Raw genomic sequence first — 23,416 nt, 5'->3', positions numbered from 1 at the left:
ATGCTCTGTGTGCAACAGAAAGGAAACAACAAATTCATTAGATTGCAGGTCTGCAAGGTGAGGAAAAGATACTAATGCCTTTATAATGAGATGCAATGGAGCTGCTGGTGACATTTCTCAGCAGCCTGTTTGTGTATGCTCTTATACTGCCATTTAGGTATACAGATTGATAGGATATATAGCTGGTTTCGTGGTGGGAAAAAATAATCTATGTACTTTAAGACCTGATCTATAGAAAGTGGAGTGGGTGATTACTAAAGGAACAAAATGGTAGCATAGGTGATGGGGACCCCCCCCCCTCCACCTGGCTGATCTGTTTCTCTTTATGGACAATTCTCAAGACATGTTTCTTCTTCACCGACTATGAAAAAAATTAAAAAAATTAAAAATGAAATTAGAAATGGGGAAATACCTGATGCTGACACTATACAGATTTTGCTGGAACAACTTCTTCCAAATCAGTATCTGAATCCTAAGCCATGAGAGTTATCTATATATAGTATATGTATGCAGACAATGGTCCCGGAATTTCTATTGCTTAGCTGTATTAAGTGGCTCTCACCCAATCTTATATTCTTTTTTGCCCTGGTTGTTAAGCAAATTGCTGCAGATGTTAAGTGAAACACACAGCTGTTGAGTGAATCCTGATCCCCCATTGACTTTGCTTGTCAAAAGCCATCTTGGAAGGATGCAAATGGCAATCATGTGAACCTGGGATTCTGCAAACGTAAATACATGTTGGTTGCCTAGTGCCTGAATTTGGATCGTGTGATCTTAAGTCCTAAGTGTAAGGATCATTCATAAATCATTTTTTCCAAGTGTAACTTCAAATGATCATTAAAAGAATGGTTGTAAATTGAGGACCTATCACATAAAACTGAGAAAGCTGTTATTCTTGCTGAATTGTACAGCCTATGTTTACCCTTTTTAATGGAGCAAAGCCCAATCAAATGATAATGCAGTCCCCCCAAAAGACTTAAATCTTGCTCTTGTTCTCCTAAAAATATAAAAGTTATTCACTAGAGTACATGAAGTATAAACCGTACATTTCAGATAAAATACCAAAAACCTTCCCCTTTAAAAAGAAAAGCACAGGTAGCATACAAGCATAAATCACTTGTATTACAGGAAATTATGCTCTGTTTTTTTGTTATTTTGTATTTTGTAGCTTTTTAAAAATAAATACCTGAAGCTTTGATACGGATACAATGTTATCACTTTTTAATTATATTAATACAAGAGAGTTTGGCAATATAGACATTATGGTTTGTTGACAATCAGATTATAGAGAAAGCAATATTCATTTATGAATATTTGCTTCTAGCATATTAAAATGAGTTTTATTACTGATGTAATGATCAAATAATCTTTTAATGGTTTCTTTAGTAAGAATACTTCAAAAGTAACTTGGATAATGTTGAATAAGCACATCTACATTTGAAATCAGCTAGCCCTCTTACTAGTATAAAGATACTCCAGAAAAGTCAAGATTTTTAAGAAGCAAAACAAAATCCATGATTTTTTAAAGCTATTACTACAAAGGAAATGTTCCCCTCTCACAACCACAGATGATTATTTTGCAGAGATAACTGATCAGCTGATTTAGTATACACATCTATGAACTATATCCAGTTTCTGACATCTACAGCAGTACAAGGAAATATTCTGAAGACATTATTGAATATAATAAACCATTATAAGCTAATGATGGTGTGACTTGGTTTTAGAACTTACCATGTTTTCTTGAAAATAAGACATTTTGATCCTCAAAATAAATGTTTGGCCTTATTTTCAGGGTAGTCTTATTATTGTTGAGGTGCAGGAGGCGGTGAGCATGATCACCTCATGGCTGCTGCTGTGTTACGCTGTTGCGGCAACACAGCAGCAGGTTTATTATCTGGAGAGGTCTTATTTTCAAAGAAACGGCACTATTTGGCTAAGAGTTATAAAATGTGTTACAACTGCATATCAAGAGAAGAAACAATGACAGCAGAACCAAGGGAACCAAATATTCATTTGCAAAGGTTTGGAATGAAGAAAAAGAACTTGGTGCAAGTCCTATATGGTTACCGGAAATCATCAGCTAATCATTTTACAGCACATTGTATTTCACTGGATTGTTGTGGACATAAAATGGGGGAAGATCACCCTCCTCTGCTTATTTAACTTACAGTCTCAGATGAATACAAGTCGAATTCAAAATTTAAAATTCAGAAACACCAATAAAACACAAATATAAAAATTAAAATTTATAACAAAAACCAAAATGTTCTGAAACAATAATTAGAAGACATTTCCTGTTTTCTGTAAAGCATAGTTATTATAAGAAACTTGACTCCCTTAATATTCTTATCCAAATAAGATCTTGTAGATGGGATATTATAATTTCTTGAGCAGAAAGAAGTCTAAAGTTTCTGATAATCGGGCTTATGCATGCCAGATGCCATGGGGAATTTATAAGATGTATGCCCAAACATGTGCATTTGTACATGAAAGAAATCATATGGTTGTCAGCCTCCGCTTTGCTGCTGCTTCGGCTGCCATTGAAATGGGGAGGGGGGGCATGGTATTTGGGAGGGGACTCATTGTTGTGCTGGAGGAAGATTCTAGATTTTGAACTGTCCACCTTACTGCGCGTATGGAGGAGGAGTGTTTCCCGCCAAGGCCAACGGAACCAGCATTCCATCCTGGTGATGCCTTTCGAACTTATCTCACACCTGACAATTGGGAGAATTATGATTGGACTGTGCACGGGATGCCAAGGGGAGGGGAATGAATTATACAATATATTATTCGCTTTCGCGCCTAAATAATCAGACTTCGCTTAGCTTCGCTTCTATTCATTTATAATTAGTAAAAGTACACTTGATTTCTACCAATGGAGTCCTGTGGTTTTCTTTCCTGATTTTTGAATGAAGAAGGGCTGACAATGGTTTTATATGTCAATTTATATTTGAAAAATATGTATCCATTGGAGGTAATATTTCTTCTTCCCAAACTAGTGATTATGGATTTGAGCGCCACAGCAATGGCCAGTGTTTGCCAGCTTTTTGGTATAACCCATCATCTTTGTCAAAAGAGTGCAGTCTTGGTCAAAGTTATCTCAATAGTACTGGGTAAGTACTCAAAGCTATAATATTTGTTTAAGATTATCAACTGTAATGATGATGACCCTTTACCATATTCCTCAGTCTGTGGTTTTCTTTATATCTTGAGTGATACTTTTTGCAAATGGAAAGCTGAGTCAGGATTATCAGAAAGCTATAAAAAGTAAAATTATCCTTTATTGATGACAATACTATCAGAAAACCTTTTCAAGTTTACCCAAATGTCCCTCAACAAATAGACAAGATTAAGATTTATCAATACTGTCTATAAATTTCCTATCACTATATTTGGCAGGTAAAATTTTATATTGAGTTATAAAATTGAAAGTTTACTCCTTTATCCCCTCACATTTGTGAGTTCATTTGGCCCAGCATAGTAATGACAAGTGTTACTTGGTGCTTTATTGTGATAAAACAGCACCATATACATTTTCCAGTACCATTAACTCTGATAACTGTTGTGTTAGTTCTTCTTCACAATATCAGAGTACAACAAGTGGCTAAAGTTCTGTACCAAGTCAATTTATACTGTTTCATGATTCAGTGGTTTAAATATCTGACATGTGACAGTGATAGTCTAGAAAAGGGAGCTATCATTAGAAACAAGCAGCTTGTAGCTAGTATCTTCAGGGTTCTTTGTTCTTCTTTTCACAGGTACAGAAAGGTCGTGTCTAATAACTGCACAGACGGTGTGCGTGAACAGTACACAGCCAAGCCGCAGCAGTGTCCTGGCAAAGCCCCGAGAGGACTTCGGGTTGTCACATCAGATGGCACACTGACATCAGAACAAGGGCATAATGTTACCTTCATGGTACAGCTGGAAGAGGTATGGTCTGTTTAACATGTTCCCCACTGGGGTTTCTGAGTCAGAATCATTTAGAAGAAAATGAATGGGACTGAACAGAATTAATTAACCAAGTGTTATTTAACTGATTAGTGACTTGACAAATTTGAGCTATACATCTGGTCTATCATCCTATTATAAAAAGGGCTTGATTCTTTCCTCCATGGCCTCTCTTGTTTGCTATTTGTACCTCTGCCCTCAGTGACACTGAAATAAGAATATCTGGACTAATGTTGCAAAACATGGCAAGATTATCATGTACAGCATTTTTAAAGCACGCGTTTCTAGAACACCTCATTTTGCAATTAGCATGTTCACAGTACAAAAAAGTCTCGATTAAAATGTTGTTGTAACTGTGACTATTTCAGATAATTAGTTTTATTTTAAGGAAGATTAAGGAAGGACAAGGAGACAAAAATGTTTCTTAAATGGAAGAAAGGTACCTTACAAGAACATAGCCAAGGGATCATATGTAGTGTCAATCAACTGAATAGTAAAAAAATATATGAGGAATGATCAACCAAAAATTATTTAGACACGTGTGAATTTTAGGGTTGCTAAATATAAAGGAAAAACTGCAGTGTGTGCCCCCCCTCGAGCAAAATCCATGCTTTTGAATTTTGCAGTTTGCACAGGAAATTTCCATAGATCTCATTAGTCTAATCTTTAACTGGTATATCACACTGTCTCTCTTATATTTTTCGATGGCATGAGGTGTATGCAAGATTCAAAGCTCCATTAGTAAATATATTGGAGTAAAAAAATGAACTATGCTATAGATGGAGCTATATGGGTGTATAAAGGAGGAAAAGATTTCGTTATACAATATGAAACTTTGTTTGCACAATAGATTTTGCCATATAAAGGACCTTCTTTTCCTGGTTGCATCTTCCGTATCTACCAGATCACAGAGGCAGGGAATGCTATTGATCTCCTCCTCAGAATGTACATCTAGTGGAATCAAGAAGAAGGACCTTCTTCGTGGGGGTTCCTTCACTCTGGAACATCATATAAATATAAGATTGGCTCCATTTTGGCACTCTTTTGCAAGGCCCTGAAGATCTGTGTCCCATTCGAGTATACACCTAGAAACACACACGTACAGAGAGATAAAGAGAGCATGAATAGATAATGTGTGTTTATTTCACACACACAGCCAACCCTTACTACAGTCTCTTATACACCTAAGGCACAGAAATGGCACCAGCAAGATTCCAACCCCATGATGCTTGGGGTTCATGATTTGGCCAATCCAAAAGCGGTTTCCGTGGGTTCATGGAACAACAAAAAACGCAAAACTCCAGCAGTTTTTTAAAATTTATTTATAAAATTTGTAGGCCTCCATCTTACCTCAAGGTAACTCTGGGCACCTTACAAGGTTTCAGGCACAAAGCAGGCAACTTGGCATCAATGGGTTCCAGGCACAATGAAAGCAGCATGGTCTCAATAGGTTCAAGGCACAACAAAGACAGCTTAACTTTGATGGGTTCAAAGGCAGGACAATGGCAACACGGCTCCAGTAGTTTCAAGGCCTGATGAAAGTAGCTTGGCATCAATTGGTTCAAGGCACTGAATCAAGATTATTCACGGATTGACAGATTACAAACAATTATATCCAACAAGTCCCAGGCTCCAAATGCCAACCTAAATATACACTTTTTTTTGCACCTGATTAAGGAAGGCTGAGGCTGCCTCCTTGCAAGTAGCCTTGCTAACTTCCATTGCACTTCCCTCTGTTCAGCTCTGTGCAACCTTGATTGGCCGGGGGTACAACTCCTCTTCTGCTAGCCATCCGCAGCTGCACCTCTCTCTGGCCTGTGTGGCCAACTGGTCATCCACAATAAATGACTACATGTGTGCCTCTTCTCCGCCTTGCACAACTGTCTGACATCCAGCTGCTTCTCACTGGATTCCCCTGACATTCCTGGTATAGCCTTGCCTAGACAATCCAAATTCTCCAAAGATCCTTCCACATCCCCCTGATGCTCCCCACAGAGCCTTCTTAGATGTTCCCACTTCCTCATTGTCCAAGCCAATGCCCAAGAGAGCCATCACAATCTAGTTTTGTCAATGGGTGTGGGGAGCTTGATGGAACACATCAAGTGGTTTATTTAATTGACTGTTGTTGCCAGGTGGCTGGGGACGTATTGCTTTCTAATGTTTTTATATTGAGTTTTCATCTTAGTAAGCTGCCCAGAGTCACTGAGAGTTAATTGGGTAACCATATAATTTTTGTTAAATAAATTACATAAATTTGAAAAAAGGCAAATTGGAAGAAATATTATGGACTTTTGATAACATCAAATACCATTTGATGATGGTAGTTTTCAAGTTCATTTTGAATACCTAAATTTCACTGAAAGAGATATAGAATTATATGGCTGGAATTAATTTGCTTAGTAAAAATAAAATTATATGTATTTAGATTGTAATCCTGAATTCATTTATCAAGAAATAAACCCTATTCAAGTCAATAAGACTTAATTTTAATTAGACACATATTCTTTTAATTAATGCAAGACATAAACAACATTCATAAGCTAAATTTAATAAAACAAAATTATTCTACCAGAAGAACCTTGTATACCATTTCCATCAACCCTGCATCTTCAGCATAGGTAAAAAAGTTAACATATATATATATATATATATATATATATATATATATATATATATATATATATATATATATATATATATATATATATATATATATATAGCCTCCATCTTACCTCAATATATATATATATATATATATATATATATATATATATATATATATATATATATATATATATATATATACATACATACATACATACATACATACATACACACATACACACATACACACATACACACATACATACATACAGAAAATATAAAGCAAATTACAGATAATATCACAAGGAGAAGAAACATCTGCCTGATACAAAAACCAATTAAAACTTCATTTGAAACATCTGCAAGGATAAAGAGATAACAAGTTAACATAACTAAAGACTTCCAAGTAGAATGTGAGACTTGGGATTCAAATTTATAAAAATTGAGTTGCATCATTGTTTTAATACTTTGATTTACATATAAATCCTGGCACTTTGTAGAAAAAGAAGTATGCTTGCAGCCTCTTCAATGAGATTGAAATTGATTGTTGGATATCATTCTCATTCAAATGATTAAAATTAGCAATACCATCTCTTAAGAGGCAAAATGCAGAGGATGTAATCAAGGTTTAATGATGTTTGATAAGCCTGTCAGGTTGTTAGATCAGAAGAATCAGGAAAACTGGAAAATGAATATAGCTAAGTGTTCTGACCCCCCTCCTCTGTCCAGGAATGAAAGCCGAAACAAACTTAAATGAGAATGTTTTTTAATCAGTCCAGACTCTCGTTGGCTGAAAGCCACATAAGCACTCTGGCAGCAAGTCCTACAAACCTTGGCAGCAATGCAAACAAACTCTGGCAGCAATCTAGCCTGCCAAGTTTGTTTCTTGTTAGTCCCTAACGTTGACTTCTGCAAGAAGGGCGTGGCACAAGCAGTCTCTTTTATAATCAGGAGAGGATCTTAATGAGCATCAGCTGAGCGTAATTACCTCCTGTAATTACATAGTTGTTCTTGACGCCGAGTAGCCCTTCGATGGCGGGCATCCCAGAACAACTCACAGGTGGTTTCTGGATCACTCACTCTTGTCTCCTCCCCACTGATCCAAGGCTCAGGCGCCACCTGGTGGCCAACCAGTCTCTCTGCGCCCTGCTCAGAGTCGGAACCCTGCCCAGGGTCCTCCACCTCCTCCAGGGCCAACTCATAAGACCCCTCGCTGTCGGAGTCTGGTGGCAGCTCCAACGGCTCCTGCCGGGCCACAACACTAACCCTCACCGCAGGGCCCTTCCCCCTGGTCTGATGCTCGGGATGTGGTTCGGGAGGGGTTGTCCGTATGATAGACTCGCACCAGGGCAGGGGCATGCACGGCTGCTGCATCGGTCCAGGTCCCCCAGTCCGCCCAGTCTACCAAATACTGGAACCGTCCCTTGAGCCATCTTGAGTTACGGATCTGGGCCACTTCATGTGGTGGCCGCATGTCCACCGCATGCGACGATGGTTGAGGGGAAGAGGGTCGGCAGAGAGGACAAGCCGATTGTTCAGGGATCAAGAGCAAGCAATGGAACACCGGGTGCACTCGCATAGAGCATGGGAGGGTCAGGCGATAAGCCACCGGGTTGATGACGGCCTCCACGGGGAACAGTCCAAGATACCAGTGGTCTAACTTCGTAGCCAGCCGGTGGGACGGAAGATGCCGTGTGGACAGCCCCACGCAATCTCCTACAGCCAACGCCGGCACCGCACGCCGAGCCTTATCTGCCACCCTTTTGTAATCTTCCTTCGCCTGGTTCAGATAGCGGCACACCACTTGGTGGACCACCTGGAGCTCAGAGAGGAAGTCCTGTGCTGCAGGGACCGGGGAGCCCACTGGGGTGAGAGGGAAAAAATGAGGGTGGTATCCGACGTTAGCCATGAAGGGCGTCATCCGTGTGAAGGTGTGCTGGGAGTTGTTAAATGCAAACTCCGCCACGGCCAGGTGCTCCACCCAGTTGTTCTGCTGCTGATTCACAAAACAGCACAGGTACTGTTCTAGAATCCCAATCACCTTCTCCATACCCCCATCGGTTTCGGGATGGTGCACTGAGGACAAACATACTTGAACATCTAGAGCTGCCATCCGCCCTTTCCAAAACTGGGCCGTGAATTGTGTGCCACGGTCCGACACAACCCGGTCAGGTAAGCCGTGCAAGCGGAACATGTGTTGGATGAACATGCGGGCCGTGGCGCGAGCTGTCGGCAATCTCCGACAGGGGATGAAATGCGCCATCTTGGTGAGCATGTCCACCACAACAAGGACCGTGGTAAACCGTGATGACGGAGGCAGCTCGGTCAAGAAGTCCATGGACACAGCTCCCCAGGGTCTGTCCGGGGTCGGCAAGGGCTGCAATAAACCTGGAGGAGCTCCCGTCGCTGACTTGGCTTGTCGACATTGAACGCATGACGTCACGTATTTCTGCACGTCGTCTTGTAAGCGGGGCCACCAGAACGTATGGGAGACCAGGTACAATGTCTTGAAAAGACCAAAATGTCCTGCTGCTGGAGTGTCATGACACTGGGAGAGAACCAGTCCACGGATGGGCCCTGTGGGCACATAGAGCCGGTCCCGATACCTCAAAAGGTCCTCATCAAAGGTCCACGGGGAAGCCGGCCTTTCGTTGCTCCACCCACTCGTCGCCCTGCTGCGCATCCCGTATCCCATGATCGTACGTCCACGGGTTCATGAACTGCAGCGAAGGATTCGATGGGTAGAACAGTCCAGGGTGGAAGCGAGTCCACAGGGTCAGAGTACTCCAGTTTCCTAGACAGGGCATCCGCCCTTTGATTCAACGCACTAGGGATGTACGTCACCTTAAAATTGAACCGGGAAAAGAACAGAGACCACCAGATCTGGCGTTGGTTCAGCTTACGTGCCGTGGTCAAAAACTCCAAATTCCAATGATCCGTCTGGACCTCAACCTGATGCCTGGCCCCCTCCAGGTGATGCCTCCAGGCCTCGAACGCCACCTTGATAGCCAACAACTCCTTTTCCCATATGGTGTAATTGCGCTCGGAAGGATTGAGTTTCCGCGAGTACTAAGCGCAAGGGAAAAGGGTACCATTGGGGCGTGAGCCTGCAGTAACACCGCACACACCGTGACGTCAGACGCGTCCGCCTCCACGACAAATGGACGATGGGGATCAGGGTGCTTCAAGATCGGCTCCTTCATAAAAGCCTGCTTCAGGGCCATGAATGCTTGCTGCTCCATGGGACCCCAGTGAAAAGGCACTTTCTTTTGCAGGAGCTGAGTGAGGGGCGCGGTCAAGAAAGCAAAGCTGGGGATGAAGGTCCGGTAGTAGTTGGCAAACCCGAGAAGTCTCTGCACATCCATCATATGTCGAGGAGGTTGCCAACTACGCATTGCCTCCACCTTGCCCAGCTCCATCACAATTCCTTCAGGGGAGATACGATGCCCCAGGAACTCGATGGTAGTCTGCCAAAACTGACATTTCTCCAGCTTTGTGAACAAACGATATTCTCAGAGTCGCTGCAAGACCAGACGCAAATGACGTTGATGATCCTTCTGGGACGTCGAATAGATCAAGATGTCGTCCAGGTAAATGACGACAAACTGATCCAACAGGTCCCGGAAGATATCGTTCATAAAATGTTGGAAGACCACCGGCGCATTGGTCAACCTGAATGGCATGACCGTGTACTCGAAATGTCTGTACCGGGTGCCAAAGGCCGTCTTCCATTTGTCCCCTGCCCTGACTCGAACCAGGTTGTAGGCGCCACCAAATCCAACTTCGTGAATACTGTTGCCTCCCGGAACTGCTCTAACAACTCCGAAATAAGGGGCAGCGGGTACCGGTTACCTACCGTGATGGCATTCAGGCACCAGTAATCGCAACAAAGTCTCAGATCCCCGGTCTTCTTTTTCATGAACAAAACCAGGGCAGACAAGGGCGAGGACGAAGGCCAGATAAACCTCCGGGCAAGGTTTTTATCAAGAAAGTCCCGCAACACAGCCAACTCCGGCTCAGACATGGAGTATAGACGACCTCTAGGGAGCTTCACATCAGGTACCAGGTCAATGGGACAGTCATAAGGCCGATGCAGTAGCAGTTGATCTGCCTCCTGTTCACTGAAGACATCCGCGAAGTCCGCTAAACCCGGTGGCATGTCCACCTTGGGCGAGCTGGGTATCTGGGCCGCACAGACCTGCTGTATGTGGTCAACGCATTGTGGGGACAGGAATGTGACCAGATTTTGTGACCAGTAGATCTGAGGATCGTGCGTCCGCAGCCAAGCCAAGCCCAAGACCACAGGGAAATGCAGGCCCGAAGTCACGTAAAATTGGATGGCCTCTTCGTGCTCCCCGAGGATCAAATGCAAAGGTTGCGTGGCGGCCTTGATAGGCCCAGACAGAAGCAACCATCTGTCAATAGTCTCGACCGGCATCGGTGGGTCCACCAGACACAGAGGGGCATCATACGCTGTAACAAACACCGCATCCATAAAGTTTGTGGTAGCCCCAGAATCGACCAAGGCATGGACCGAAATTCCCTGCGGACTACCTGACAAGAGGATGTGTGCTGCTAGAACCATGTGCCATGGTGGCCCGTCCACCTCTGTTTTGGACTGCGCCCGACCCACCGTTTCCTTTGGATCGGACCCCGCCTGAGTCCTGACACGTGGCTCTGGAGCTGAGGGGTTGGTCTCAGACCTCGCAGCCCCCCCCTAGTCTTCTTAGGGCAAGCTGTGGCTAAATGTCCAAGAGCCCTACAAGAAAAACACAACCACCTTGTGCGCCGTCTGTCCATTACCGTGCGTGCCACTCGGGGTGTGAGGCACCCAACTCCATGGGCTTCCCCCTGGGTACTGCAGTCTCCTGAGGAACCAGCACACTAGTGGTCTCCTGGGATGCTTGGTGAGGCCTCCGCCTCTGCAGCCGGGCATCTATCCGGAGGCACAAGTGGACCAACGCGTCGAACGTCAGTGGCCTGTCCACCCTCACCAGCTCATCCTGCAAGTCATCGGACAGCCCGTCCTGAAAAGTATCCATGAGTGCTGGCTCATTCCAAGCTGAGTCCTGACTAAGCAGCCGGAATTCGCTGACATAATCCTGCAAGGAGCCATTGCCCTGATGCAGTGCCCTGAGTCATCTGGTGGCTGTTTCTTCCTTAATGGGATCCTCAAACATCAGCCGGAGATGATTACAAAAGTCCTGGAAATCATCTAGCAGAGGGCTAGGCTGAGATAGCAATGGTGTAGCCCAACGGGCAGCTGTGCCTGAGAGCAAGCTGATGATAAATCCCACCTTCATCCGGTCAGTGGGAAAGTCCTCCTCTCTCAAGCTGATAAACAGCTGGCATTGTCCCAGGAACGCTGCAAACATAGCTTGATTGCCATCAAACCTGTCTGGTGTAGCCACTGGGCACTTCCTCCATGGCTGGAGGTGGGGGGGGTTAGCAAGTCCCAGAAGCTGAGAGGACTTGACCAGTCAGCAAAGCAAGCTGTTGAGCCAACTGAGCATTCTCAGCACAGAGTTGCTCCATTGTAGCTGAATGGAGGTTTGTCTTGGGCAGAAGTCAATCTGTTCTGACCCCCCCTCCTCCGTCCAGGAACGAAAGCCGAAACAAACGTAAATGAGAATGTTATTTAATCAGTCCAGACTCTCATTACATAAACAAAGAGATAAGCACTCTGGCAGCAAGTCCTACAAACCTTGGCAGCAATGCAAACAAACTCAGGCAGCAATCCAGCCTGCCAAGTTTGTTTCTCGTTAGTCCCTAACATTGACTTCTGCAAGAAGGGTGTGGCACAAGCAGTCTCTTTTATAATCAGGAGAGAATCTTAATGAGCATCAGCTGAGCGTAATTACCTCCTGTAATTACATAGTTGTTCTTCACGCTGAGTAGCCCTTCGACGGCGTGCATCCCGGAACAACTCACAGGTGGTTTCTGGATCACTCACTCTTGTCTCCTCCCCACTGATCCAAGGCTCAGGCGCCACCTGGTGGCCAGCCAGTCTCTCTGCGCCCTGCTCGGAGTCAGAAACCTGTCCAGGGTCCTCCACCTACTCCAGGGCCGACTCATAAGACCCCTCGCTGTCGGAGTCTGGTGGCAGCTCCAATGGCTCCTGCCGGGCCACAACTGCTAAGTAACCATGATTATCAGGCAAACATGAAAAAGGAATTCTTCACTGGGTCTTTGCTAACAAATTTGTCAAACAAAAGCAATAACAATGGCAAACCAGCAGAAACACATCTTACTTTCATGCCTTGGTGGAATAATAATTTTCCATGAGTGGAAGACCAATAAAAAGAAGAGCTCTTTCAAACTGAACTATACTTTTTGAGAGAAAACCATGCTAAATTTCAAACTATGCTAAGCTTCCAGTATTAAATAGGAACCTATTTTGCTATTTTAAAGTAGGAGCCATAATAATGGCACGGTGTGTGGAAGAAATGCAAACAAAACATTGAAAAGGTTATTGAGAAGCTGCACTAACACAAATTTGAGAATATTCAGTAATCTATTTCACTGAATATACCTAATTGCAGTTACACCACAATTTTCAAGGTTTGCGGAGTATATTTTCAAACAATGCAACACTATTGGATTTGGGAAAGTGTTAAACAGTATCCCTAACTTCATATGTTGATGTATTACTTAGGGATCCTATAGAAATCAAGTTTTGTAGCATAAATACAGAAGTTGAAAATCTTGAAAAACATGCTGTTTTTTAATAATCACTAACATAGTAACCTACTTTGTCCAAGATCACTGTTTTTTAAAAAATGCAATGGAGATTTTCCTGAACTTCTGAAAGGTGAAATGGTTGGTTTTAATTTCTTCCTTTTATTCATCAGAAACAGCATTTTGATTCTCTTAAAATTATTGAAAGCACACGATTTATTTGCAGTCTCGATGTTTTAGAGATCCTATACCTCTGTTGAATGCAGCCAGGACTGCATTGGTTTTTTTGGCAGCAGCAACACACTGCCAGCTCATATTTGCGTGGTTGTCCACTAGGACTCCAAGATCGCTCTTGCAGCTACTGCTGTTGAACTATGTACCAACTATTCTGTACCTTTGCATTTGGTGTAGAATTTCACTTTTTTCTCTATTGTTTTTCATTTTGTTAGTTAGGACCCAATGTTCAAATCTATCAAGTTCCTTCTTTATCTCAAACCTATTGGCCTTTCCTGCCAGCTTGATAATGTCTGCAAATTTGATGAGTTTCACTGACATAGCTATTAAAGAATTATTAGGCTTAAGAAAGAGCCTTGAGGTGCACCATTGAATACTTTCCTTCATGTACATGCAGTTCCATTAAGGACTACATGTTGGGTGGAGTTGGTCTGCCAAGTTACAAATCCATTTGATAGTGATGCTGTCTAACCACATCTTTCTATCTTATCAAGCTACGGTTATCTATTAGCTTGTTATTTAATTTATCAAATGCCTTACTGAATTCCAAATAAATTATATCCACAGCATTTCACTGGTCCACTAATTTTGTTACTTTGTCAAAGAATGCAGTAAGATTTGTCTGGCATGATCTGTTTTTGATAAATCCATATTGATTTTTGGTTATGACTTTGTTTGCCTCCAGATGTTTGCAGATTTGTTGCTTGATTATCTTTTCCAGGATCTTTCCAGGTCAGGCTAATAGGGCTGTAGTTTCCTGGATCCATTTCTTCCCCTTTTTTGAAGAAGCGAACTATAACAGCCCTTTTCTAGTTCTCTGGCAGTTCTCCAGTGATCCAGAATCTTTGATAGATATGGTTCAGCATTTTTGAGATTCTGCCAGTTCTTTCAAAACCTTGGACTGTAATCCATTCGGTCCCAGTGATTTGAACGGATCTAAAGTTGATGGGTGTTCTCTTACCATTTTCTTGCTCATTTTTACTTGCATTCCTAATCTGCATTTTACAGTGTTTTTTGATAGGTTGGATTGTTTTTTTTTCTGTTTGTGTAAAGACAGATGTAAATAATAATAATAATAATAATAATAATAATAATAATAATAATAAAGCAGTTCTGCTTTCCCCCTGCTGCTCATCACCTTCTTGCCATTTTCTCCCATTAATAGGCAATAACATCTGAGAACGATCTAAAAATCAAACTAAACCCACTTTCTATCTAGCAGAATAAAAACAAAACAATGCATTAAAATATAAATGATTGGGAATTTGTTACTGTTACCTTGTCATTGCTTTCTATTACCTATAGTACCTAAAGCAAATAATCAAGGCTTACTACAGTTATTTATTAAACAGTATGTTCTGGAGGGGGTCTTCTTCGAAAGAATAATGGGAGACACATCCTTGCTGACAAAGAGCTGCACTCATATTTCAGAGAGGAGGGGGAAATGCCTGCATATATACTCATAAGTAACAATATAATGAATATAGTAATAGAAGGACAGGAAGTAATCTCCTGCTGGAGCAGGGTTGGACTAGATGACCTCCAGGTCCCTTCCAGCCCTGGATTGTCCTGTGAAGCTGCATCTAGTGCCAGGGAGCTGTAAATCCAGCAATGCACACAATGCCTCGCTTCCCCGGCCAAGGCTTCCAAGCCTTCCAAGGTGATTATGCTGTTTAATTCCATGACCCTCGCCTCCACCCGTGCCCACCCGAGAGACCCCCCGTGGACTCCCGTTCCCCAACCAAGAAGGGACGAGACCCAAAGAGAGAGAGAGGAAAGGTGCTGAACGAAGGCCTGGGAGGACCCGAGAAGCCTCCTAAGGCCACCCAAACCAGATTCTGCTTCTTCTGCGACCGGCCCGCCCTGCAGCACCACTGAGCAGCACCAGGTCACCGGGCTGGACAAGGCCTTTGAGGAGATGCAGAGGGAGCTGAAGGAGCAGCTGCAGACCCTCTAGCACAGCGATCGTGGGCACATCGGCGAGGTCTCTGAGCGGCTGCATCAGCTGCTCCGTGAATGCCAGAAGGTCATGCTGGAGGAGCTGGAGGCTGACATGGCCCGGACGCTGACTGACATTGAACAGAAGATCCAGCGCTCCAGCCTGCAGCTGCGTAAAGTGCAGGAAGGTAGCCAGATCCTACAGAAAAAAACTGGCGGAAACCGACAAGCACAACTTCCTGGCGGGCATCGCCTCTCTCTCAGAGAGGGTGAAGGGGAAGATCCACAAAATGAGTCTCGCCTATAAGGATTTCCCCACATTGAAATACATGGGGCCTCTGCAGTACACCATCTGGAAATCCCTCTCCCTGGACATCCAGCCAGTGCCTGCCATGCTGACCCTGGACCCGGCCACTGCTCACCAGCTCTCCCCCCCTCTTTCCCTTCCGGGACATTTATTTTTACCGTTTCTAATTATTTTAATTGCCTGTCTATTCAGGAACGGCATTTTAGCTGGTTTGCTGGGTGTATGAGTGTATGAATGTGAGAGAAAATGTGCCCACTTTTAATTTATTGTATTGTATTTTAGTAATTAGTGTGGGGTGTGTCTGAAGAGAGTGTTGATCGGTAAGTATGGTAGGACCGGAGATGCGATCTGGAGTCCCCTCCACTGAGTGCAGAAGCAGAAGTGGATGGGGGCCAAGACTCACCTCCCATCCTGGTGTGAATGGAATACATGACCTGCCAGGAAGAAGGGGGGCCATGGGAGAGGTCTACCGGGATAGGGGGACGTTGGAGCATTTTGGTCACGACTGGGAGGGGCAGATATGGCGGGAGCTGTAGGGCTAGCCATTACCAGGGAAGAAGGACTCGCTACATTACAGCAATTGCTTGTTCCGGCCCCTCAGGCTCAACTCAAGGTTCTGGTGTCAGAGGAGTACAGGGCCCTAGTCTCAGGTTGTTGTTGCTAAATGCCAGGTCGGTTGTGAACAAAGCCCCCCTCGTCCGGGATCTAATATTGGACGAGGAGGCACACCTGGCATGTATAACCGAAACCTGGCTGGGCCAAGAGGGGGGTGTCCCCCTCTCAGAAATGTGCCCAGATGGGTTTCAGGTGCTCCACCAACCACGACACCAGGAAGGGGTGGGGGAGTAGCAGTTATCATCCGAATGTCGTTAGTTCCTCACAGGATCCCTGTCCCACAGATTGTGGGGTGTGAGTCTCTTGAAGTTGAACCTTAGGGTTCAATTGGGCTTGCTGTTGACGTATCTGCCTCCCAGCTGCATCACGACAGCCCTGCCTGTGCTACTAGAGGCAGTAGCCAGGTTGGCGGTGGAGTTCCCCAGACTTATAGTATTGGGCGACTTTAATCTGCCATCTCTCGGTGAACACTCAGATAGGGCACAGGAGTTCATGGCTTCCATGACAACCATGGACTTGACCCAGGTAGTTCAGGGTCCGACTCATAGGGCGGGACACACACTTGACCTTGTATTTCTCTCGGGGCAGTGGATCTTGATTTAAGGGGAATAGAGACCTTGCCCTTGTCATGGTCAGATCACTCCTTGCTGAGGCTTGACTTTATGACACTACTCCCCCATTGCAGGGAAGCGGAGCTGATTAAATGGTTCCGCCCCAGGCGCCTGATGGACCTGGAGGGATTTCAGAGGGAGCTTGGAGAGATACCTGACTCCCTTGTCCGCAATCCGGCCGAGTCTTTGGTTGCTGCCTGGAATAGTGCAGCGGCTGGAGCATTGGATCGGATTGCGCCTTTGAGGCCTCTCCGCCGCAGCGGATCCAGGAGGGCACCTTGGTTTACCGAGGAACTCCGGGAGATGAAGCACCAAAAGAGATGCCTAGAGCAACATTGGAGGGCTAGTAACTCTGAGTCTGATTGATCACTATTAAGAGCCTTTATTAGGACTTATCTAGTGGCGATACGGGTGGCAAAAAGTATGCATTTTTCCGCTCTTATTGCGTCCACGGAATCTCACCCAGCTGCCCTGTTCAGGGTGACCTGCTCCCTCCTGAAAGGTGAGGAGGCGGGGAAACCCTTGCAGGGACGAGCTGAGGAGTTTGTTCAGTTTCTGTCGGATAAATTCACTCAGATTCGGACAGACCTGGACTCCGCTTGGGCAGTACCAGCCGAGATGCTGAGGGCTAGTCTTAATCAGATTTTTTGGGATGAGTTTGAATTTGTCACTCCTGAGGAAGTGGACAAGACCATGGGAGCGATGAGTGCCTCCACCTGTTTACTGGACCCGTGCCTCTCCTGGCCGGTTTCGACCAGCAGTGAGGTGACACAAGGCTGGCACCAGGCGATTATCAACGCATCTTTGCAGGAGGGGTTTTTCTCACAACCATTAAAGGAAGCAGTGGTAAGACCCCTCCTCAAGAAGCCTTCCCTGGACCCAGCTGTTTTGAAAAACTATCATCCCGTCTCCAACCTTCCTTTTTTAGGGAAGGTCGTTGAGAAGGTGGTGGCGCTTCAACTCCGACGGACCTTGAATGAAACGGATTATCTAGACTCCTTTCAGTCTGGTTTCAGGCCTGGGTACAGCACGGAAACCGCTTTGGTTGCCCTGACCGATGATCTCTGGCAGGCCAGGGATAGAGGATATTCCTCTATCCTGGTGCTTCTTGACCTCTCAGCGGCTTTCGATACCATCGACCATGGTATCCTGCGATGCCTGGGGGAGGTGGGGGTGAGAGGCACCATTTTACGGTGGTTCTCCTCTTACCTCTCTGGCAGGTCACAGTCGGTGTTGGTTGGGGGGCAAAGGTCGACCCCTAGGTCCCTCAAATGTGGTGTGCTGCAGGGTTCGGTCTTGTCCCCGCTCCTATTTAACATCTACATGAAGCCGCTGGGTGAGATCATGCGACAGCATGGGGTAAAGTATCATCAATATGCCGATGATACTCAATTATATCTTTCTGCCCCTTGCCAGCTCAGTGAAGCGGTGGACGTGATGTGCCGATGCCTGGAGGCTGTTAGGGTCTGGATGGGGGCGAACAAACTTGTGCTCAATCCCGATAAGACTGAGTGGCATTGGATGTTGCCCCCGAAGGACTGTTTGGACAATCCCTCCTTAACCCTGGGGGGAGCAAATTTACGCCCCTCAGAGAGGGCTCGCAATTTGGGAGTCCTCCTGGATTCGCAGCTGAATTTTGAACATCATCTGTCGGCTGTGACCAGGGGGGCCTTTGCCCAAGTTCGTCTAGTGCACCAATTGTGGCCCTATTTGGACCGGGATGCGCTTCTAACGGTAACTCATGCCGTTGTCACCTCGAGGCTGGATTATTGTAACGCGCTCTACATGGGGCTACCCTTGAAAAGCGTTCGAAGACTGCAGTTAGTTCAGAATGCAGCCGCGCGGGCAATATTGGGTGTGCCGAGGTACACCCACATTACACCTATTCTCCTGAGCTGCACTGGCTACCTATTGGTCTCCGGACTCAATTCAAGGTATTGGTTATTACCTTTAAAGCCCTATATGGCTTAGGGCCAGGATACCTTCGAGACCGCCTACTGACACATACCTCCCAGCAGCCAGTAAGATCCCATAGATTGGGCCTCCTTCAGATGCCGTCGGCCAAACAATGTCGGCTGGTGGGCCCTCGGAGGAGAGCCTTCTCAGTGGCTGCTCCGACTCTTTGGAACCAGCTCCCCCCAGAAATCTGGACCATACCCACTCTAATGGCCTTCAGGAAAGCCGTAAAAACTTGGCTGTTCTGGCACGCCTGGGGCTGTTGACCTCACTGTTGAGTTCCGGCCACGACTAGAATGAATGTATAGGGGTGTCTGTTGTTTTAAATTGTTTTGTCATTATGTGTTTTTTATATTTCTTGTAAACCGCCCGGAGTCCTTTGGGATTGGGCAGCATATAAAAACTCCAAATAAATAAATAATTAATAAAATAAATAAATAACCTGTTTTCTACAGAAAACAATGGATTTAGAATAAACATTTGCATCTTGAGATTCAGGGGTTGCTATGGAAATGTTCTGGTAAAACTTAACATGGACTGCTCTGAGCTTCAATCACCTTTATGTCTCAATTTGTCTGTTAAACAATCCCATTCATCTGAAGACTGATTCTCTCCACAGTCCACACAAAGATTCTACATTCGATTAAGAGCTCCTGTAGACCCATGTTCTTATAGCATAATTTAGGCTGGTCACTCAGGTGAATTACATCCATTTGTAGTACAAAATAAAATTGCATAGTTTATTTTCTTTTTTCCTTGTAGTCTATGGCCACTAAGAGTCCTACAGACATGGTGAAGTTTTGTTTTCACAGAAACATTTGTGCCACTCAACCTCCCACTGGTTGAACTCAAAGGTGCTCATGAATTTTAAAGTTAACAACCAGACTTAATCATTCCATTCAGGTATTAACCAGGATCACTATAGTGAATTGAAAGAAAATTAATCCTAATAAGTTCAGACACTAAAGGACTTAAAGGACAATCTTTGTTTGATCAGTCAGTCAACAGCTGACCTGTCAATCTAAATAGGCAGAAATATCTGAAGCCTGCAAAAATAAAATTATACTCATTGACTGGCAAGATTCCCTCTAAGGTAGATCTCTATGTATTCTCCTTTGTTCTTCTTGGAGTTTTTTTTTCCAGGGCTGGCTAAAAAACCAGGTAAGATAAAAAGCTTCCACAAACAAAAATATCATTTTGAGATTAGGATATTGTAGAACAATCTGCACTTAGGGGGAGTCTGGAACCCCTGCAGAGTGTGTTCTCACAGATGGCTTTTATGGTGTAATAGTGGTTGGAGGGAATCAAATACCTCCCTTGGACCAACAGGTCTGGTGAGTGGCAACTGGCTCATCAATATCAACTGAAAGTGGAGACCACATTCTTCAGAAGAACAGCATATGGTGTGGTGGCAGCCACTTGAACAGCATGTGCACAGCGCTGTAGAAAGCAAAGGGAAAACTACTAAACTATATATTTGCCAGAAAAATCATGTTAATGTTCTTTTGCGCATGTGCGAGGATTAAGATGGCTGCAAGGCTCCGTCCGCTCTAAAAACTACCTGACGAAATGCAGGAAAAACCGCGAGTAATAACTTCAAAACATAATATAAGAGGCTCGTTCGGGAAGCCCAAGACCCAGGGAGCCCAAAAAGATCAGTTAGCGGTAGGGGCTACCTCTTTGGGGATAGCCCCGAACCGCAAGGGCTCCAGCGTCTTCAGCGGTTTCCATGCTGGTCGGGCCGCTCGGCAGCGAGGAGGGGAATTTCGGTCTGGAAATGGCGGCGGCGTTCTTTGGTGGCTCCGTCGCCTGTTTCATCTTCTAGCTGTGCCTGCTTGCGACGGGAGCGCCCCACGATTGTGCGACCACCCCCAGGACCATCTCCGGGCCGTCAGGACGCTGCAGCTGCGGACTGTGGGGGTTTGGGCGGTTTCAGCGATCTCCGTGCTGCTTCACTTACATCAGCTGTTTGGCGGCGAGGAGAGGAATATCAGCTCGGTGGCAGTGGTGCCGTGTTCTGGCGGCCCCATTGCCTCCCCCACCTTTGCCCCCCATTTGCCTGCAGTGGGATTGCGGAACTGGGGAGACCACCCCTGGATTTTGCAGACCTGGATGATCCCATTGGCCTTAGAGACTCCGGTGCTTTTCGGGCTGCCTTGGCTATTTAACACTGAGGGAGCAAGCTCCATCTTGGGAACAGCGACGGGGTCTCTAGGCAATTACAACGCCTGTTCCATCTCTTCCCATTTATTTTCAATGGTGTGCCTCTGGGAACCTCTTGGAGCGGCTTTACCTCCAGAAGGAAGACTCTGGATTTGTACTGCGGGTGGACAGATGATGATTGCACTGCGTGTTTGCTTTGAACCCCCACAGGACCTTCTGACTAACAAAGTTATAGAAAAAGAGAGGGGTTATAAGACACTCCCCCATATATTCTTTCTGAACTATAACTGGTCCCCAGCCATTTCAACTCTGAACATTGAGAGCCAATTTTTACCACCTGAACTCGCACCTTAAATTAATCAATTGCGCAATTTTTAATTTCTTTCTTTTCTTTCATCTTTTCTTCTCTCTTTGCATGGGTTATGTATGAGGTATGCATGAGATGAATGAATGTCCCACTTTTATGATCATATTGTTGTAAAATTTTGTGTTTTTTAACTTTTACGTGGGGACTGCTTGGGGGAGTGTATGAGTATGTGTGATTCGGAGGACCTGCCGGGAGTTGCGGGGGCCACGGGGGTGGTTGAGGGGACCAGAGACACGGGAGAGGGTCGGGGTATTACGGTCGTAACAGGGAGGGGCAGATACGGCGGGGACTTTAGGGCAGGCCATTACCGGGGAAGGAGGGTTCGCTACATTACAGAGATCCCTCCTTCCGGCCCTAGGAGTCCCACTCCAAGACCAGATGGCGTAAGTAGTCAGGACCCTGGTCTCAGGCTGTTGTCGCTAAATGCCAGGTCTGTTGTACATAAAGCTCCTCTCGTCCGGGACTTAATTTTAGACGAGAGGGCAGACCTGGCATGTATTACTGAAACCTGGCTGGGCCTAGAGGGAGGAGTCCCCCTTGTAGAGCTGTGCCCAGAAGGATTTCAGGTGCTACACCAGCCGAGAGCCCAGGGAAGGGGTGGGGGTGTGGCCGCTGTTATCCGGGAGTCGTTAGTTCCTCGTAGGGTCCCTGCTCTGGAGATTGTCGGGTGTGAGTCTTTGCTGTTAAAGTTGGACCTCAAGGGTCAAGTGGGTCTGCTGTTAACGTACCTGCCTCCCAACAGCGTTGCAGCAGCCCTCCCCTCGCTCCTCGAGTCGGTAGCCGAGCTGGCAATTGAGTTCCCTAGGTTGATGGTCCTGGGGGACTTTAATTTGCCGTCGCTCGGTGAAAACTCTGATGGGGCGCAGGAGTTCATGGCTTCCATGACAGCCATGGGCTTGACCCAAGTAATTCGAGGCCCAACCCATTCGGCGGGGCACATGCTTGACCTCGTATTTCTCTCGGAGCAGTGGATTTGTGATCTTGGTCTGAGGGGGAATGACATCATACCCCTGTCGTGGTCAGACCACTGCCTACTGAGGCTCGACTTCCGGAGACCAAACCCCCACTGTAGGGAGGAGGAACCGACCAGGTGGTTCCGCCCCAGGCACCTTATGGAACCGTTAAGGTTCCAGACAGAGCTTGGGGTTATTCCTGACACTTTCGCCCACAGTCCGGTAGAGACTCTGGCTGCTGCGTGGCACTCGGCAGCATCGGAGGCTCTCGACCGGATTGCGCCACTGCGGCCCCTCCGAGGCAGCGGATCCCGGAGACCTCCTTGGTTCACCGAGGAACTCCGGGAGATGAAGCGCCGGAGGAGATGCCTAGAGCACCGTTGGAGGTCCGATAAGTCCGAATCGAACCGAGCAATGGTAACCACCTGCACCAAGGAATACACCAGGGCACTTAGGGCAGCAAAAAGATCCCACATAGCCACCTTGGTTGCGTCCGCTGAGTCTCGTCCAGCCGCCCTGTTTAGGATAACCCGCTCCCTATTGAATAAAAGGGAGGCGGGGGAACCCTTGCAGGGCAGAGCTGAAGATTATGCCCAATTCTTAGCGGACAAAATTGCTCGGTTTCGGTCGGACTTGGACTCCACCCCCGCAGTTCCAGCCGAGGCACAGGAGGATCAAGTAGAACAGCTCTGGGTTGAGTTTCAGGACGTTACCCCCGGGGATGTGGACAAGGCCATGAGGGCTGTAAGTACCTCCACCTGTGTACTGGATCCGTGTCCCTCATGGCTGGTTACTAACTGCAGTGAGGTGACACGAGGCTGGATCCAGGCGGTTGTAACCGCCTCTCTTCGGGAGGGGAACTTCCCCGCCGCACTGAAAGCGGCGGTGGTGAGACCCCTCCTGAAGAAACCATCTTTGGATCCAGCTGTTCTTAATAACTATCGTCCAGTCTCCAACCTTCCCTTCCTGGGGAAGGTTGTTGAGAAGGTGGTGGCCTTCCAGCTCCAACGGTCCTTGGAGGAAGCAAACTATCTAGACC

General features: G+C 45.9%; 1 protein-coding gene across 3 annotated transcripts in view; it reads left to right on the top strand.

Moving 5' to 3' along the window:
* The window catches only part of LOC106537730 (VPS10 domain-containing receptor SorCS1), a 565,787-nt gene that overhangs the window by 490,946 nt on the left and 51,425 nt on the right, over positions 1-23,416 (top strand). For all 3 annotated transcript variants that reach the window (XM_087725812.1, XM_087725810.1, XM_087725813.1), the window contains exons 17-18: positions 3,003-3,116; positions 3,762-3,933. In XM_087725812.1, coding sequence (XP_087581938.1) covers positions 3,003-3,116; positions 3,762-3,933 — 286 coding nt within the window. The remainder of the gene's footprint in view (positions 1-3,002; positions 3,117-3,761; positions 3,934-23,416) is intronic.

Source organism: Thamnophis sirtalis, unplaced genomic scaffold (assembly GCF_051295495.1).
Source record: "Thamnophis sirtalis isolate CommonGarterSnake01/CBP01778 unplaced genomic scaffold, rThaSir2_p1.2 scaffold_11, whole genome shotgun sequence".
Lineage (NCBI taxonomy): Eukaryota > Metazoa > Chordata > Lepidosauria > Squamata > Natricidae > Thamnophis > Thamnophis sirtalis.
The sequence above is the reverse complement of the archived record's forward strand: the minus strand, read 5'-3'. Positions and strand labels throughout refer to the sequence as shown.